Genomic DNA, 20534 nt, shown 5'->3' on the forward strand with positions numbered 1-20534 from the left:
AAGTCTCTTTACAGAATGACAATGAACAAGTTGTCTTCTAGCATTCATCTTATTTAAGAAACCAGAATGCAATGTAAGTTTTAAGATAGTATTTAAACACAGAGATTAGAAAGTTAAATTGAATGGGTGTTTCCCACAAACTGTCACTTGACTTCTTCCTATCAACACTTAATTGAATATATATATAACTAATCCTAAAACACTGACCAGGAAGATGTAAAACACAATCACATTATTGTAGTAAATTGTGAAGTAGATCCAAAGATGATCAAGTTTCATTTCCAGTAGAAATGATAGCTTATAACAGGAATACTACTTGGATATAATTGTAAAATATATGCATGGAAACAAATACATTTTTGTTGTGGCAGTAAAACCTAACCACAGTGGGAGGAGAGAGAGGAATCACACCTAGAAATCGAAGTCAGCTTGCCACAGAGAAGCACGTAGATAAACTACTGGAGTTTGCATACTGGAGCTTCAATAGTTGAATGGAATATAATAAACAGTAACTAAAAGATGTAAACCAAATGCAATGTGGCCACACCGAACAATCATCATCCACAGCTCCCAGCATTGTTAGACGATACTGGATGTTATTCTATCACTTATTTGGGGCTTTGATTCCTACATTTACTGCCAGAAGGTAATAAAAAGAAACTTTTGTCATTGCAGCTCATTCTTTAGTGAGCTGAATGTCCCATTTTTAAACCACTGCATGACATTTCACGGCCAGTGGTCCTTAATGAAAAAGAACCCCAAAAGTGAATGGCATGATTAGTGAATTACTCTTACAAATGCAACTATAAGGAGAAACCTAAGCTATCCCAACTTGCATTATTCCTAGCTAATGAATAAAAGATAAAGGTTTTGTTTCCTTTGATGTTCTGAAGAAGCATGGAAAAATAAATTTTCACCTGTTAAGGGTCTGGCTGAGTTAGGTGTTTGTTTTTTCTTTTTGTTTCTTATTTTAATTAGTTTTGTACTTAACCTATTCCTCCTGTCAGAAGGTAAACTAAGCTAATAATTAAACACCACCACCATCATTTTCTCAAAAAAGAGAACTGAACAATAAAGCAAAGTTGTAACTATGCAACAGATAATAATAATTACTGGTTCTTTGAAAAGTACCTTAGCTAAACTTTTTGTAGTAAATAATACAAAAAGCAAAACCCTAGATACTCTTTCATAACTAAAGCATCAGGCTACACATCTGGCCTTTTCTCCTTTTGGGGCTGTTAACTCTTGCTTTGTAAAGCAGTACCAGGAGACCTCAGATAAAATTTTGTCAGAGTAAACAAAATGAAAGCTCCTTATAATGGGAAATAATCCTTAACTGTACTCCCTAACTACACAGATTTGTTTATAGACACTGTATTAATACGAGATGCTGTCTTCAGAGCAAGATAAGAAATAGAGTTAATAAGACCCACTGGGTCATTCTGTAATTTTAGTGGTAAGCTGACCAAATTCCATTCACAAACTATAGGCTGGATGGTGAAGTGCCCCCCTTGGGTTACAAATGAATACACTACTCTTCATTTCCTGGCAGGAAGGGTTGTATAGCATTACCGTGAGCTCCATATTCCACCACGGAGTTGGCTGCATTTCAACAGATGCTGAAGTGATTTCTGAAACAGTATCATCTTCCTGCCAGTGAAAAACTCACTGTTCAGAAACAGTCATATGAAAAATGTTGAATAATTTATATGCTCATTATACTAACCTCAAACTCTTTTGATGAGATACCTTTAAAACAGTATCTAACACAATTTAAGGGTGGGAACGTTAAAAGCATCTGAATAGCTACATGGAACACTGGGCCTAATCACAAAATTAGCCTGGGGATTTCCTGACTCCGCTGTCCAGTTACTCTGACTCCATGCTTTAGTTCACCAATTCTGAACATATACTTAACATAAATGCATGGGGACCTCATTTTATCCATGTCATTGAAATTTGAGTTGTGAAAAGGGGAAAAAACAAACAGAACAAGAAAAGTAGGGATACTTTCCATTCAAACTGCTTTAAAAATGTGATTTACACTGCAGCTCACAAATAGCTGCATTAAAGCAGAGGAGAAGGAAAGGGCAAACACCAACATCAAAGTGGGAAGAAACAGATGGGAGTGAGAATTTCACTAACCAGCTTCACTGCTGAGTCAATATAAAAGGTATCTACACCCCTGAGTCACAAAAGAGAACAAATCCCATTGAAAGTTAACAGGAGTTAGGGCACTCCACTCTTTTTCAGAATCCCACTTAAGGATTTAAGGATCTGCTCACACTTACGGGGTGAAGCTTAAATCACCCATTTACACCCCATATCTCTCCAACTTCAAGGCCAAGCCCAGCACAAGCTTGAAAACTTTGCCAAAAAGGTTTGTGATTCAGCAATGCCCTCTTCCCACACAGTATTTAGAGTTCATCCAGACAGTGCACCCTTTATGCTCAGTAAAAATTGCACAATTTGCCAGTTTCAACTTCCATCCTCATTTTGTTACTACTGCCTACAACTGGGGCAAGCCCAGACAGGAAGATAAAACCGATTCCCATAGAAACTGGAGGAATAGGAAGCAGTGCAGGCAGGCTTTACAAGGGCTGTGAGACAAGATACAGACTGACACCTTAATAGCTCAGAGGGAAAGAATGGGATTCTCCATTGGCTGGGCAGCTGTAACCAAAGTTACTCTGGTACATTTGAAGGGGAGGAAAAAACAAAATCACAGAATCATTAAGGCTGGAATCAAGGGAGTTATTCCTGTGGGATAGACAATGATACAACTTCACAGAGCACTCCCCAGTCTACAAGAACATATTGCATGGGTTGTTCCAGGACACAGCAATGCAACAGTGAGACTCAAGACAGCAACTATCAACAAAGCCTAAGCAGCAGATATTGCCCTGCCAGCCACTGCCCAGCTGTGGGTCAGCTCTGCCCCCCAGCCCTGTCCTGCAGTTCACCTCGCTGGCTCCACATTAGGGGGGCTCTGTGCAGCACTGTCCCTGCAGAGGACAGCACCCAAACTCTGGGCACGCAGGATGCTCTGGGGAACGATGCACACTGTGAACTCGGGACCTCCATCACCAGCTGGTGACATCCCCACGGACACAAGGCAGCAGTCAGGAGAGCCTCGCAGTACCCAGCTCTTGCACAAAACAAAGTCAGTGCCAGCAGCTCAGTGCTGGGCACCACACAGCATCGAGCCATTTGAAGTCTGAAAGAAAACCCCATCAAAATGGAAGTCAAAGTGTTGCCATTGACCTTAATAGGAAGAGTTTTAGCTCTTTAAACAAAACAGCCCAATAAAACCAGAAAGAAATCCCTTAGCTTTCCATGTTTGAAAGGAAAACAGATTGGGGTGTTGTTTCTACAAGCAGATGACAAAGGCCTGTTTAAAGTCCTGTTCGGAGTTTGTTTAAATCACTGTATAAAAAGATCATGTGAGTATTCTAAGTTTCTAAAGTTGTATTTTTCAATGCTTTCTGATTCCAGGCCAGTCACACCTGGAATTGCATATGTTTAACTGACCAGATGATTATTTATAACTTTAACAATTTGGAAAATTAACTGTTTGGATCTAAACATTCTCATATTATGCTTTTCTGCGAGCTACACTAGCTTCACATATCATTTTAACCTACATTATTCAGAAAAAAAATTTCTCATTTAGCTTGTAAAATTAAGGTTTTAAAAAGGGGACTTTGACAATTCAGATTACTCTTCAGTGTTTTACATACAAATAGCTGAAACTTCTGTATAGATAAGCAAACATAGAACAAATTTCCTTATGTGAATACCAGAATCCAACACAGCAGCCAGCTTCTCTGGGAGTCCCATAACTTTTAAAGGAAAATATTAGAAAATATATGGAAATACTGTTACGCTATAATTAAAAAACTCAGGAAAATCCATTTTATAAAAGTAGGGTGAACTTTAAGCAACAATATGAGTCTGGGATTCCCATGGAGAACTAAAATCCTCCATTTGAAAATACAAAGCAAAGTTAATTAGAAAACACAGTTTGAGCAAAGAGGGTTCTTGCAAAGAGTTCTTAGAAAGGATCACCTTGAATGTGTTTGATGCTGAGGCGACGCCATAACTTTTCTTCACACAAAAGCAGTCATCTACAGAGCACAACCAGATGTTAAGTTTTCTTTTCTTAGTTTCTGTAAACCTCTGTGACCTCTCTCAAATTAAAAAAGGGAATAGCATTTTTAAAGCCACAGGAGCTATCATTAGTGAAGCATTCTAAGGATTTTCATTAATTCATAGCCAGCCAACCAGGAATTTTCCCACAGCCGTATACAAAAAAAGTCAGGGAAGTCATTGATTGCTTGGTTGGATTTGAATGTAGTCAGAAATAAGATCAGAAATACCTAGTCACGCCCACTGATATAAGAGTGAAGAACATAGGCAAGGTCAGAAATTAAAATCTAAATCTGCCCACCAACCACGAGGAAAATCCAGCAGGGCCATATAACAGGGGTATAGAAATGGTTATTACACACAATTTTGTGAGATAAAGGATCATATGGATAGATCATTACAAATCAATCATCTGGAAACCTAAAGCCCAGAATGTGCAGCTCCAAGCAGATCTGCAGGCCTTACCATGTCCTTCAGACAGCAGCCTCAAGATATGATTGATATTGTCCAGTTGCTGTTCACAGCAACTTCTGGCCCATACACGCATTTAGCTGGAGCCCTTTGAACTCCACACGCTCCTTAACAGTCCTTTATTGTTCCTGTGAGCCCAGAGCTCAGCACAGAAGGAGATCCTACCTTAGTGCAAAATCCTCTGAACACAAAGGCTGGAAAAAACAGAACAGATTTCAGCAGCACTGCTCTCCAAGAGGCTGCACTGCCCTTGGCACTGCTGCAGCTCTGTGATGCACAGAGGCCAGGGAAAGGGAGGCTCCAGAGCTGCTGCTCACTCCATGCTGCAACAAAAGATGCATCAGGTAGCACAGAGCAGCACATCACAGGCACCGCTGCAGGCTGGCACCTCACCAAGAGGGATAAATCTGATTCAGATTAGTCACAGACACACAACTCTGGATCTCCTGAATCAACCAGAACACACATCTCAGAGTTTACCCCTTCAGGTATGATACCTGATGTAGCATGGAATCTCCTAGGACAAAGCTACCTCTCACATTTACTTGGGTTCATTGGAGCATGGCTGATGTACCCCAAAAGCAGATTTACTGTCTTGCTGAGTAACAGCCCAAGGAGGAATAATAAAAATAGATTGTCTGGAACAATGCTTCAAAGCCAATAGTGACATAATATTGTAACATTCTTAGAGTGAGAGAATTTCAGAGAATACAGTATCTCCTGGAACATGTGCTGATGCCTGATAAAATTCTAATCCAAGCTTTAATTATTTTTAGTAATCAAATCAAACTTTAGGAGCACAAATCCCAACTTGCACACTTGAATTTCCTCATACTCTTGAAATTTATCATGCAGAAATGAGAAGTGACAGGAGAACAATGTACCTTTAAACTCCATAAATGGTGTCTTTGACATGACACTGAAAGTACAATTTACTAGGAGAAGCAAGTTGAAGCATGTTAAAACACACATTTATACCCTGGTTTGGCTGGCAGAATTTTGGCTAACCAGCCATTGTTTCTGTGATATGAATACTGCATTGAGCCTATCCATTACTGGTATATGCCTGTATTCACTACTTTACTAAGTATATTTCTGGTCAAAGTTTTTATGATAAAATCACATAGAAATATTGGGCATCAGAATGTGCCACTCCTCTTGAGGAGAGCTGGGGAGGACAAATAGGACAGTGAGACAATTATAAAATACTACATGCATGAAATGATATAATCCTTTTTCAAGTCTGCACTTAAATTTTGACCCTTAAATAAAGTTTCACATTACCATAACCTAAAGTTAAGTACTTCGGATGTACTGACCTGACATTATTTTAGGTTACCGTAATTTACACTTTCATTCAATCCTTTTTTATAATTCATATAGAGAAAAGGATATAAAAAATAAGCATTCATGTAATTCATACTACTTTTATGTGGTTTTCCTAGGTGCAGTAATGTCCAATATTAATTTTTAAATATAAAAATAACAACATAAAAACTGCTATAGGAACATCAGTACTAACCTAAAGTTTTGGAAAAAATATATTTCAAATACACCTCATTATACTGGTAGCAGTATATATAAAATCAATGTCACATACTTGAAAAATTTTTTACTCTTGAAAACTAAAAATGGTGTTCAAGCTTAACAGTTCTGCAGTAATACTTCACAATCCTCTTGTTTGCTTGTAAAAACACATGCTAAATTTATGGGTAAAATTCAGCCTCTGAGCATAATTAAGCAGCAAGTTCACATCAAAGCTTTGTTTCATCATCTTCAGACTGATCTGCTGGAAAAGACAGCCGGTCCTTATTAAACACCCTTTAAATGTTGAAGTTTTAAGTAAGTAACATCCATGTTCTATTAACATTAACAAATAATTGACAAAAGAAAAGCTAGTATCATCTAATCATGACAGCTTAACATCCTTTCACCAGTGGAATATGAAATACTAATCCATTAACACAGAACTTGTTCTTAAATAAATGTCTCAAGATTTTAAATTAACAAGTCTGATACAGTAGTTTCTACACTTGTACTTACTCAAAAGCAGATTTTGAGGGGAAGGAGGGCATTGAGTGGAGTTCAGCATCTAAAGTAAGGGACATGTTCTAGAGATTAAATCAATCAAATCTATAACAGTGCCAAACAACTTCAACTGCAGAAACCCTGTTAAGTCAACAACTGATGAATTATCATCATATTCAGATTGCCAGTTTCATGCAAACACATAAGGAAATACACAGTTTTGTTGGAAATATACTATTTTGTTGTTAATACTGAGAGTTAGTTTCAATTACATAAACATACATTTCCATATTTTTTCCTCTTGGTCATGTATTTGAATGTTCATTCTGAAAACACAGCATTAAACTGAGGAAATAGTCATCTGCTACTTTAAACATGAACATATTTCTGCTACATCATGCATTTCTAAATACATTTAAATAGGCCGAATTCTGATTTTTTGACACTGGAGTAGGAATGGGGGTCTCATTCTCTGCTACATTACTCAATAAATGAAATTCAAAAGAAAACCCCAAAACAAAGCCCAGGGGGACCCTGGAGCCAAACTCTAAGCTAAACAAAAGTGATACAGATGCCCACCTGCATGACTGACCAAGCTTGCAAAGCCTTGCACTCAAGATGTTGCATTGTATCTAATCACAGAACACACCAAGCTTTAAGTGACACATCTCATCAATTCTGAAACACTATCACATTGTTCTGGATGCGAGGGAGAGAAATTATTGATTCTATAAATTCCAAAAAAATGGCAGATAGGGAACTGCTGGCATCTGGTCTGCAGAGCTTTAAAGCAGCTCTGGAACTGTCTACAGATTAAAGAGCTGCCTGATGGCAAACATTAACGCCTTCCACCATGCTCCATCTTAAGTCTGTCTTCTGCCTAATACCTTTTAAAATTTTTAAATACACTGCAAGAGAAAATCTGGGATTTTTAACTGTTGGAAAAGAACATGAAATAGAAGGGAAAAATTTAAACTTCGATAACTTCTTAGCATTTTGCAGGATGTTTTTCCTCCAAAATAAAGTTCCCAAAACATGCCCTAAGCTGGGAAAAGTATTTCCATATGACCTAGCTCCTAACTGTGGAGAAGTATAAGTCTACTTTGGTATGCTTAAGGAGATAAATGTAGGGACATAGCAGCATGAACCTAAAAAATAATGAGGCAGGCAGAGCTTCCAATAGTGGAACAGTAGGAAATCATCAGTGTCTCTGCTCTGAAGTGAAAAGGAAATAACAAGTTCCTTACATAAAGAGCATAGAAGGGGACACAGGGAGTTTCAGGGAGAATGCACAGGAACAGAGCCCTCCAGTCTGTCTGAGAAGCTTTGCTTAGCAGAGCAAAGGGAATGTACAACTCTCTGCTAACAAGGACAGGAGGGTTGGTAAAATGCTGGATTATTTTTTCTTCCTCATCATACACTCACATTAAACTTAAACTATATAATGAACACAGTTCAGTGCCAGTAACTTCAGAGGAATTAAACATATGAGAAAAATTACTCGTGTGTGTAGTCCCATCAGAATCTCCAAGACAACTTGAGGGTTAAGTTGCTCATGTGTTTTACAGCGAATAAATGAATCTGAAATACATTCAAATCATCCTCAGATCACACATCTGTCCTCTCTGTGCACCTCGTGGCTTGTTTATAGCATGAGAAAAATTCAGGGACTACTTTTCCAGAATAGCTCCCCATGTGGACACACTTATTCTAGATTAAAACAGGCCCTTCTCTGAACCACTTTTTTTCTGGATAAAGGTATGCATATGAGGTCCTAAGATCATCCATATGGAAAACTACTTTGCAATAGTATTCTACTTTAAGCAAACGTCTACCCTAATGTGAAATAATATTAAGTGTTGGAATACATCAAAATTTCTATTAAACATCAGTGAAAGGAATCCTACACCAAGCAAAGTCAATCCAAATTCTAAAATCCTGAACCCACTGAAATCTGATAATTCTTAGCCACAGTAATGTTAAGTTACTTGTCCTGGCATTAATTTCCTGCTAGACACATGTAGAGTTTGCAAGACAAATGCCAGTATATTACCAGAGAAGATGAGCAATATATTTTGTGATGGAAGTTGTAAAACAAACAAAAAATCACATCTAGAATGTGATTTAGTTTTTAGTTTTGAAAACATTAGGTATTCATAATTGCAGGAGCTATGAATAAAGCCAACAAATACTTCCTCGTCAAATTCTTTTAACTATAGTCCAGTGATATGCTCTCATTAAGTCAGTTTTTTACTGCTACAAAACATCAAGGATATATCATGCATTACTTGTGCATGTATGCATATTACCTCTATGTGTACAGAGAAAAATGAAACACCGATTCCCAAAAACATTCCAATTATGAAAAAAAGATTCACCATAGGGAACTGCAACCCACATTTACAATATTAGCAGAGGAAAATACCCAACGTGCATAAATGTGTATCTAAATGCACATACAAACCCAGCAAGCTACATTTTGTTTCCCTTTGAACAATCATTGAAAGTTAAATTAGACATTTTTAGATTATTTATGCCCTTGAGAATTACCTCAATTCCACCACTTCATTTAATGCAAACTAGACATTTTTACTTTCTCTAGATAAAATGTTAAGATTTATTCATGCCGTTAACATACATTAATTAGACACTACTTATAAATAACCTGCAATAAGAATAACTATTTGAATAGGATACAATTACTTAGGGCTTGTGTCTTTTCAATCAGTCAGTGTCCCTGCAGTGTTTAGAGTGGCAGAGGGGAAGTGGCCTGTGGTTAAACAGAGGAAATACCAAGGAATTTTAATAGAGCAAATAGTCTCTTTACTTCCTACAGGGTACTACTTCAAAGGCAGCCCTGCTCCAGAGCAGACAATGTGTTAGAGGGGCCATCAGTCATTTAATAGAATGTCAAGTCTACTCAAAACTTACATGCAGACAAAGATAAATACCACATAACTGAGACAATGGGTACCATCCTGCAGTCATTACTCTAATAAATGCTGCCCTGCCTGCATTATGGTGGCAATCATGTGTAAGGGTGGAATTACAAAATCAGACCACAAAATTATGACTACACAATCAGACAAGGTAACTAATAAATTAGCTAGGGAAGTCTGAACGTGAAGCTGAAAATACAATAAAACCATAAACTAGTACAAATATAAATAAGCTAAGATGGTACATTAGTTGTGAGCAAAAAAGACAAAGGGTGGCTATGCTAACTGAAAAGAATGTAAGTTTTGCTCATCTAAAAGTCAGTCAAAGTCATTGTATTAAAATTACATTGTGGCAGATTCCTGTTTAAAGCACACAATTATATTAACTATGTAAGCTAAAAAATAAATCCAGAACAAATTGCATCTGCATATTTCTGTAAACATCAATATACATTAAGTGAAGTACTATGACTTGTAACAGCGATATTTTACTTAATAGAAGATGCAAAACTTGACACGAATATACAGCGGTGCTATGAGCCTGTAGAGTACCCTGCCCACGTCTGGTGAAAGACATAAAAGACGTACTGAGCCAAAACATTTTACTGCTAATTCTGTGAAAAAGACCTAATAGGAGAGTCTAAACCTGTAACTGCTCCATCCAACACAAAGGTTTAGATCTTAAGCTTTATCAGGGTTTGAAGTTTGTTTTTTCGCTCTTTTTTTACATATTTCCCGATGCTTTCACCTTTCTAAATCATGCCCTACAAACTTCTGAACTCTGTGTTGCAGCAACGTTCTCAAAGGATCTGATCTGAAACCAAGAAAATCCTTAGTGACAGTCTAACAAAAAGGAAAAGCAATGAAAGTCAGTTGTGTTCCCTCCAGTGTTCCCGGATCACCACGCTTCAACTAAACCTGTAACCAGACATCAGGAGAAAGGAAACGAACAAACCAAAACACACAGCTCAAAACTTGATAAAAGTGTATTTTAAAAAATAAACAAGAAAAAGAACATGAAAAGCAACCGAGAAAAGTCTGACACCAGAAGCGGGAACAAAAAGCAAAGACCAGCAACAAAACGTTTATCACCTTCCTCCCCTCTTCCCCCTCCCGTAAATTTCCTACATCCTCTGTATAATGATCAGGCCCGGAGCTAAGACCCCAAGCCGGCCTCGAATCATTAAAATAACAAAGCCCCAGCGATCGCTTTTATCCAGGTCGGCTCGGGGAAGTGGAGAGCGCTGGTGGTAAAGGACCTGTTGAGTGACTTCTTCACACTCGCCGGCTACGAGCTGCCTCCCCCCTCGGCCAGAAACCAATAAATATCCCTGGCCGGGAAATGCCACCCTCTGTCCCGGCCGCAATTAACTTCCAGATGCAGAGCCCCGGGGCAGCGTTATTTGTTGCAGAAGTGTCCCCAGGGCAGCCGCTCGCTCCCTCCCTGCTTCCCGCACTCGCGGAGCGGCCGCAGCAGCCCGCGGAACTCCGCGCCTCACGAAAGCCCCGGCCCGGCCCGGCCCGGCTGCCTGAGCGGGGAGCCGCAGCCCCGCTCCGCTCCACTCACCCTGCCAGCGCACGCATCGGCCGCCGGGCCCCTCCTGCTGCCTGCTGCTCCGGCGGCCGCAGCGAGCCGGGGACCGCCGAGACAGGCGGCGAGGGCGAGGAGGAAGGAGCCGAGCTGCAGCCCCGGTGCCATGGTCCGCAGCGAGCCCGGCGGGGCGGGGGCGGCAGCGCTGCCGCCGGGTGCGCTCCGGTGTGTCGGTGTGTCGGTCTGTCCGGGTGCCTGACTCTGCGGCTGTGTGTGCATGCGCGCCCGGCCCGGGGGCGGGGGGTTTGCCCGAGCCCCGGCCCCGCCGCCCCCGCCCCGCTCCCGTCCTGGCAAACGGCAACAATGGGAGGGAGCAGAATCCCCTCCGGCTGCTTTGCTTTGCTCCCTTCCCCGGGAGCCCGCAGTATGCTGGGCCTCCCCGCTCCCCGGGACAGCGGCGAGCTGCTGCTGCCTTCCTGCAAATAACGGGGTCAAGCCACCACCTGGCCGAATTCCCATCTTCGTTCCGTGGTGCGGTACCTTATTCCTGATCCACTCACTACATTGCAAGGAAGAGAAGTATCAAGGAAGATCAGTCATAGATCTTTGACTTGATTTCATGCATTACAGAATCACAGAATCAATTTCACCTCTGAAACACCAAGTGCCGCATCCAATTTTTCCTTAAACACTTTCGAGGGACAGTGACTCCTCCATCTCCATCCCAAAGTCTAATCACCCTTACTGTGAAGAAATTCCTTCCAATGCCCAACCTCAACCTCCCCTGACACAGTTTAAGACCGATTCTTCTTGTCCTGTTACTGCCTGGGAGAGGAGACCCCACAGCCTACGATCTCCTTTCAGGTAGCTGTAGAAGGTGATAAGGTCACCTCTAAGCCTCCTCTTCTCTGGGCTAAACAACACCTGCTCCCACAGCTACTCTTTAATTAAGGAACACAAGCTGGAAGACTATACTATCATAAAATTTTCAATTGCAGAAAATGCAAAGGAAGTGGTACATGGCAATAAATATTTCAACGCTTTCAACTGAAGTTAATTCTGATTACATGTTTTGATGAAAACACTTTTCTTTAAAATAAAATAAATCCCAATTCTGATAAATATCAAATGTAAGGTGATCTAATATACCAGTAAATTACATCAATTTCCACCCCTTTGTCTCAAAGTCACATAAGAGACAGAGCAGCCTAAGGCTCCACCGAGGCACAGGATGATTCAGCTTGGAAGAGACCCCAGCGGTCTCTCGGCCTAACCCTCTGCTCAAAGTAGACCTAACTTCAGTTTAGATTAGACAGCCCAGGGCCTTGTCATACATCACTTGTACGTATCACTTAACTCCAGTTATTTTGAAAACCTTGATTTTAGTACATTCTGTTTGCTATGATTCATCTTGGACAAAAACATCATCCTAATGGAGCAGACAAACACATCAGTATTTTGTAAAAGACATTACAGTTTGGATTGAAGTAGTATGTAAAACCACCACTCAGGCAATCAGCTGAAATGAAACATAACCAGCTGGTAATTTTTAACTACTATTGGTTTTACACCTAACATAGGTTTTCCATCCTTTGTGACTAGTGGTGAAAATAATACAATAAAGCTTTCTTAAACTGCTTGTTTAAGTTGATGGATAACAGCCCTGGCACTGTTACCTTTGAAAACAGGTTTGTGACTTTAGGATGGCCATAGCTCTTCATTGTTTTGCCATTAAACACTTTCTTTTAGCAAAAATTGGAGATGAGGCCATAGTTCTTTGCAGCTCTGGCATCAAAAAGTTCTTACTTTTGATGCCCCTGCAGGCTGAAATTCTGAAAAAGGTGATATTAAATCTCTAGGTGAAATTCCACTGATTTTATGATGAGATGTGCTTGATGGTCGAGTACATCCAGGCGAGAATGGAAGTTTAGCACATTTTCTCACTACATACCACACACTTCTGTCAGGGTATTCCTGCTTTACTTTCTCATTGCGTTACTCAGAAGTGATCTAACAGGCTTGAAATCTATCTCAGCGTTTTTCTTTTTAATCATAAAAAGATGAACTGCATAAAACATGTAAATAACTAGTCCTTTTACGTTTGAATGAATTACAAAGGACATAAAATACCACAGCATCATGGCCAAAGAAAGGAAGACATATGTACAGTTAATTTACAGGTCAATAAATACCTCTGCTTCCCATAGCCACCTATGACAAGCAAGGATTCCCTGTTGAACATGCCAGTGATCTGCAATTAAATCTTCTAAACCATGGGGAAAACTGTTTGGCTTTTTCTGTTAACTGAGATCTAGACTGTTGGAGAAGCTGTAATTTTTTAGTGAAGACAAAATTGGCATTATCTGAGTTATTGATGCATTAGCCTATGATATTTTTAACAAAAACAGACCCACAACAAATAGTGCCAATGCCTTGGTAGTAGAATAACCAAAGAACTCACAGCTGCCACTGGTTACAGTGGCAGTATCCAGAAAGCAGCAAAATGACTGGTCATATCTACTGAGACCTCAAACCTAGCAGCACAAAGCAAAGATGCCATCTGACAAAACCAGCATTGATACTTCCTTCCCAACACTTCAGCCTGAGCTAATAACAAAATGACACGTCTGGAAAGCAATTCCTCCATACTGTCACCACCTTACTCGGTGAGTGCTCTGACTGAATACAGAAGGATTGCATTGCTTTGGATCCATTTAGAATAATTTCCACTGAAATCTTTGGTGGAAAACAGTAGTGGAGAGGCAGGAATAAAATTACTGCAGTTAATGTTTCTAACTGGAGTCTCAAAATTGCTGTGAGCACATGGAAGGGCAAAAGTGGCTGTGGGGACTATATGTCTAAGTTCTTTTGTCCTTTTTACAACAGTCTCTTGTTTCTGAGTAGTACAGAATGCATAATATCCAAAAGTCATGGGTATCAATATCCTGCATTCTACAGCTGGTTTTGGTTGCCACTGTCCCTTCTTGCTTAAAGCTAAAATTTTTTTTTTCTTCCTTCCCCTTTCTGAGCAGCTGTTCCCAGATGGAAGAGACAGTGAGAACTTAGCAATTCCTATAAAAACATGAACTCATGTACCAAAGATTTCTGATAATATGGTTTAAAATTCCCTATAAAATCTTCCTATTGCTCAGCAAAAATTCATTATTGGACTTGGAAGCTGTATGCTCCATCCATAGTTCATATTTCTAGCACTGAATTTTCTCCCAAGAGAGACTGACATTTATTGCAAAAGAAATCATTCAAGCAGCTAATTTTGGGGCAGGAAGCATGCATCAGACTTGCAGAGTATTCAGCTAAGTCAGACAATCATGACTACTGTAATATCACAATATTTCAATAAGTCAATAACTCCTGTTACAGACAGATACTGCCCACTGCTAGGAAATAAGATGCAGTGAACCAAGCAGACAAAGTGCTAAAAGAGATCCCAGAACAGATATCCCTCAATGTCTTCTGGAGGGTCTTCTGGAACTTCATCTGGCAGATGAAGGCAGAAAGTCAGCTCTATTGAAAGTACACATTTACATGAAACTGTCCCATTTCCATGGGGATGGTTTATCTATGGGACGAGCACCAAGCATAAAATAGAGGAAGAACCATCTTCCCAGGATCAAACATTAAGAACAAAACTAAGAAGTGTGAAATAGATGTGGACACTCCCAGAAAGGGCATGAAAATTCCCACCTCTGTCAGGGGTCACAAAAATTCTCTTTCCATGGAATCTTCTGTATTATAACATGCAACAGTTTCAAATGATCTGACCAGGCTCAAGTGAAAGGTTATCAACTGATAAGAAAACAACCTCAAGCCATAAAATTAAATTGAAACTTGAATCAAATCTATCAATTGTTATGAATACCCATCTTGTCCAAGGCAACTGTTAAATCATTATCCCTTGAGAAATGCGACAAAAATTCACGAAACACAGAGGTGTCAAAGAAAAATTTGTATTACCAGTCTCATTTTATAGATGGGAAAACTTATGTACCAAGTCAAAAAGATGCTTGCTTTTATGTCTTGCACACATGCTCAGGGCTAAACCAATAATTAGATTTGGAGTCAGGAAAGACTACACCTCAGCAAGACAGGAAAAGACCCCTGTGTGTAGCATTCTTTGGTTTTAATTTGCTGCTTTCTGCAGAGACACACTCTGCTTGCTAGGGTCATCCAGATGGCATCAGTGGGTGCAAGCCTCCAGAACAATTCCACTCCAGTGGCTGCTTCTCTCTCAGGAATGGCAAAGAGCAGCCAGCAGGCTGTCCTGGCAGCCAGCTGCCTCCTGCTGTGGCCACACATTTATTGGCACTTCTGGAGTAGCTGCTGCTGTGTCCAGATGGGAAAGTGGAACTAGATGCATGAATTCCACTTTGACACTGGCAGCCACCATTTCTATAAGAAAATGCTTTGCAACAGGTCCTGAAACTGAGCATCCAGTCCACCCTGCTGACTAAGCCAGACTTTCCAGAATCCCACAACGCATACCAGCAGGGATGTTTCTCTTCTGCTCTCTTTTTTTGTCACAGTGTCATGTTTGAGATTTTTCTCAAAAATATCAAGTCTGTCTCCGGATATTTGGGGATGTTTTGAGACTTGTAGAGTTCAGAGAGAAGGGAGTGAATGGTCTTGTGACCTTTCTGGATGACTTAATCTCTTCTACAGGAAATTACACTTAATGACTAGAGAAGTTTAAGTCCTATATTCCTAGAGGCTCAAGTCAGCATCAGATGTAGGAGTATGTTATGGTGAAAAGGAAATGACTGAACTAAACCAAACAGCTATTATATGAAAATTACTTCTGATCACCATCAAATTAACAATTTGTCAGTGATCCATGGATGCAAATCTTCATATAATGTTACCTCCCTCCCCAGACCTCACAGTTGCCTATATTATATAGAGGCCTCCTCCTTCTTCTACTGTCAGAAAATGTTTGCAGTCAAATGTCAACTTTTTGTATCTCTGTTTAGTTTTGTATCTGTTTATTCATATGAATATAATAAAGGAAATTCTCTAAGATTATTCAACTTAGTGATGTGCCTCCTAGCACACTCCTCCCTGCTCCAAAAGCACACCAAAGTGACTCACCCTGTGGCCACATGTTGTTTCTGAGGGAGCAAGGCAGGACTGCATCTTTCAGCAGCAGTCTTCTCTTACACCGGATTAGGTGTAATACGAAACTGCACTTTTAAAGAAGAGTAGATTTATGATGCAAAGAAAATTAAAAATTGCATGGATGAGTCATTTTTCAATAAAAATTCTGTTGAACTGGTTATTCTGAACCAACAACTGTATCCCCAAAGTTATCTATTATTATACTTTAACAAGTGAATAATTTGTAATGTTCAATTGTAAAATAATGTATTTCTGCAATATAGAAGTTTTATCTCAAACAGCTATTAAAAATGCAAAGATCCTCACAATGCAGTTTGAATAAATGCCAGAAATCATAATGAAGTAACATCTTGACAAAAGTTTCCAGTTTTAATTCTACTCTCAACCCTTTCTTATTGCAGCACAATGCTTCCCATGCAGACAGCCTGTCATTTTCCTTCTGCAGGGAAATACGGGGGAGGGAGGTGGGGTGGGAGAACAACCCTAACCTGATTTAACAGTCTATTGTGCAATTCAACAGCATCCTGTGGCAATGTCTGCAAAATTAATCCTAGCACACTAAGGGACCCCTCACTGAGCATAACCTGCCTTAAACCCTTTCCCATTTAACTGAGGGAGAGCTATTTGCTCAAGCACTTTGGGATGACATCATTTGTTATTTGAGGCCAAAAGCTAAGGGTAATTAAGGGTAAAGAAAATGTTCTGAATTTTTTTGCAATTAAAATGCATAGAGACACTTGTAACAGACACCACTGCAGAACAATAGAAACATGACTGGAAGAATTAAAAAAAGTCTGACTATTGTGCAACTAGTGTGGAAGAAGATTGGAAAGCCCTTCATCAATAGCACCTCATTCTACTCCCACAAAGGGAAATTCACAAACAAAAGGAAATACAAAGGCTGAAGGCATATGGAAATTGCTTTGTTTATATGATAGATATTCCCCAAAATATTCCAGTGTAATTTTAAAAAACTTTATAACAGATTCACAAAAGAATGCACAGCAATTCTACATGACAGGGCTAAAAAAAAAACAGAGGAAGGGCCCTGCTAGAAATCACAATTGTTGCTGGCAGCTCTACCTCTCCTGAAAACAAACTCATGGTTCTTTTTCTCTACAGTCTGGCATATTATTTTAAAACACAAATTTGAAGCAGTTGGATATCAGGATTGAGTTAGCTTGTTTTTGGAAAGAATAAGGTAAATATGCGGATAATAACAGACTGAAATGCAGTAAACAAGATTTTTTAAGACTCCATGGAAAGTTAAAGACTGTTAAATTACAATAGATTAATATTATTTCTTTCTAGTTAGATTCTAATAGTAACAACCACTGAAAGTACCAGTACTCCTAAACCATAAATTGTGGTAAAAATAACTGTCCAGGATTATATGTTCACAAAGGAAAGAAGAAAAAGACTGGATCAGTTTTTTTAATTTAAACAAAACATCCCCAAGAAAAGATTTTCCATGTAGCCAACTTAAGGTTACAAAAGTCTCAGCATTCTAAGGGCAGTGCTGACACCTTCTAAGAATACTTCCCTCTGACTTCCTTTCTCTGCCACAATGAATTAGAGCAAATTGCAGGAATGTTGTCAGATAGCCACATCCCATAGCACACAATGAGATGCAACTCTGAAGTTAGAGAATCTACAAATATTTGAATCATGACAGATGGATACCATAATGTTTGAATATTTTGCTCTGACTGGATGCTTTGAAAAGCAATAAGAATGGTTAAGAAGTGCACAATATTAAAACAGTACTAAGTAATTTCTTATCTTTCTAATGTGATGAAAAAACGAAAAATTAAAATCTGGTGGCAATAAGTGTTTCTGCCCGGCAAATATTTGCATTGACAACACTGTATTTATTATCACAGAAGAATTAGATTAGTAGATATTGTACCAGAAGTCATTCTAAGTTTTATGCCACAACAAGTGGGGTTATTTTAGAACTGCAGGATAATTTGTCAAAAGCTTTCACAGAATCATTTAGCTTAGAAAAAAACCTCTATGACCAAGTCCAACCTTTGACCAATTATCACACTATGAGGCAGACCATTGCACTAAATGCCACATCCAGTGGTTTCCTGAGCATGTCCAGGGATGGCAATTCCAGCATCCCCCTGGGCAGCCTGTTCCCATGTTTAACAACCCCTTCTGTGAAGAAATTCTCCCTGAGAATTCCTTTCTGGAATGTGAAAATATTCTCCTACCATAAATTGACAGTGATGGGCAGTCTTACACAGAGTCATAACAGCAGTCTAAATTCATTTAGAGGCAAGATTTTAAAAGTTTGGCTGTTCAGAGTATCAAAAATATTAAGCACCCAGCAATCACTAAGTTCTGTTTTTGAGAATATTGAGCAGTCAGAGCTTTGGAAAATCAGGCCTGACATCGAGCATTTGTATGCCTGCAAAACATAAATTCGGTGACAAATACTCTGTAGTTGGAAGGATCAGTCAGTCCCCTGGGGGCATCCTGTGCCCACCGCCCCGCTGCAGAGAGTGGAATGGAACCCCCAGAACTCCTGGGGCTGTCGTTACTAAATCCAGCCATAGAGGGCAGAAGCAGCCCAGCACTTTTCTAGGCAGTTCAAATACAGATTAAAAATATTTCAAAATATATGACTTTAAAGCCTGTCTTTATATGGAAAAGCCAAATAAATAGCCAGCAATTTTTAGTGCAGAATACTTTATCTACTATCTTCTTAACTTCCTTAATATGGCATCATTCATAGAAACTGAATCCCATGATAAATTTTTAAGTATTACTATGATCCATACAATAAAATTCTAAAGATTTAAAGTATTACATCTATCATTAAAATATTTTTTTTTCATTTTCATTTAATATATAAAACATAATTTGGTTATACAGACAAGAGAATGCCCCAGAATCTAGAAATTGTGGTCAGGCATTTAAAACTTTAGAAGCAATAAAATGTCATGGACTGGTAAAATAAAAACTCAGTTCTAAGAAAGCAAGAAAGAATCAGAGGAAAAGAAGGTAAAATAATTGAGTTGATGCAAGGTTATGGATTTTTTTTTTAAAGGCCACAATGAGATAATGAGTTTGAAACATGCAATTTAAAAATTGCAAAGTCACAAAATTTTATAGTGATTAAAAACAAGACTAATGACATAGATAATTTTTAATGAGGGGGACTATCTTATACCACCTGCCTACTTCTGTCCTTTTACCTCCAAATTGCACAAGATTAAGGAAAACAGTAACAGACCATACTCATGGTGTTCTCAAGCCATCCTAGTGGCAGAGGAAAACCTGGTTTAGGAGCTAGGAGAAAAAAAATCCTGGAACATAAATGCAGAAAGAATGAATACTTACTTCTTTTTAAGTCTAGGTGTATCAATTTTACTGGTCACACATACACATCCTTACAACATCCCAAGCCAGATGACCCTCCTTGAAATTTAATATCAAAAGCATTACTTGCACCGTTGTGATTCCACAACATAATCTGTTATTATCAAATATATATATAAGATATTCTAAATAGCTCATAAAAAATAACAGAATGTGGTTTTGATTCAAGATGAATCCATTACACAAATAACAGGACATGAAATAATAATTCAGGTCAACCACTATAGCTCCAAAGTATTTTTGAAAATAAAATACCTAATATTTCCCGTCCAATTATGTAATATTAAGTCCTTTAAAATGAAGGGATAAAGATCATCAACCTAACAATTATTAGGGAAATGAAATTAATCCAAGGAATAAAAAAGTTGTTTTACAACTAATTTCTAGGAAGTTTTGACTTCATGATTGCTAAACCTGAGAGTTGATCTCAATCATTTAAGATCAGCTTATTTTCATGTTAGATAAACTGAAGGTATTTGCAAATTATTTTCACTGCTTTTATATGCTTATGTTAAAATCCAGTCACATAAAAAGTGCTGGATTATTTTTAAAGTCACATTTCCTTCAAATAATACTTTGAGCAAAATGTCAGTCTTCTTACATACAACTATAAAACTCACAGGTTTCATCTCTTCAGAAGTATTTCCAATACAAAACATTGAACAAGTAGAAAAATGTAGATGTATCCACAAACAAGAAAAATCATAGTTTGCTAGTGTGCTGGCTTGCTATTTGTAAGCAGTGACTTGACTGAATAATTGCAAATGGAAAGTGTTAAATGACAATTTAATGAATACTGTTTCAATCTGGGTCTTGATGCTAACACTGAAGCTCTAAACCATGCTTTTATGTATGCTTCAAGTAACATCACAACAGAACTTTCAGAGCACTGG

General features: G+C 38.8%; 1 protein-coding gene across 1 annotated transcript in view; it reads right to left on the reverse strand.

Moving 5' to 3' along the window:
* IL17RD (interleukin 17 receptor D) overlaps positions 1-11370 on the reverse strand; it is a 42577-nt gene extending 31207 nt beyond the window's left edge. The window contains exon 1 of the mRNA XM_015641418.2: positions 11155-11370. Within this exon, the coding sequence (XP_015496904.1) occupies positions 11155-11286 (132 nt within the window). The 5' untranslated portion in view covers positions 11287-11370. The remainder of the gene's footprint in view (positions 1-11154) is intronic.
* Between the last annotated feature and the right edge of the window lie 9164 nt (positions 11371-20534).

Source organism: Parus major, chromosome 12, assembly GCF_001522545.3.
Source record: "Parus major isolate Abel chromosome 12, Parus_major1.1, whole genome shotgun sequence".
NCBI classification, from domain to species: domain Eukaryota; kingdom Metazoa; phylum Chordata; class Aves; order Passeriformes; family Paridae; genus Parus; species Parus major.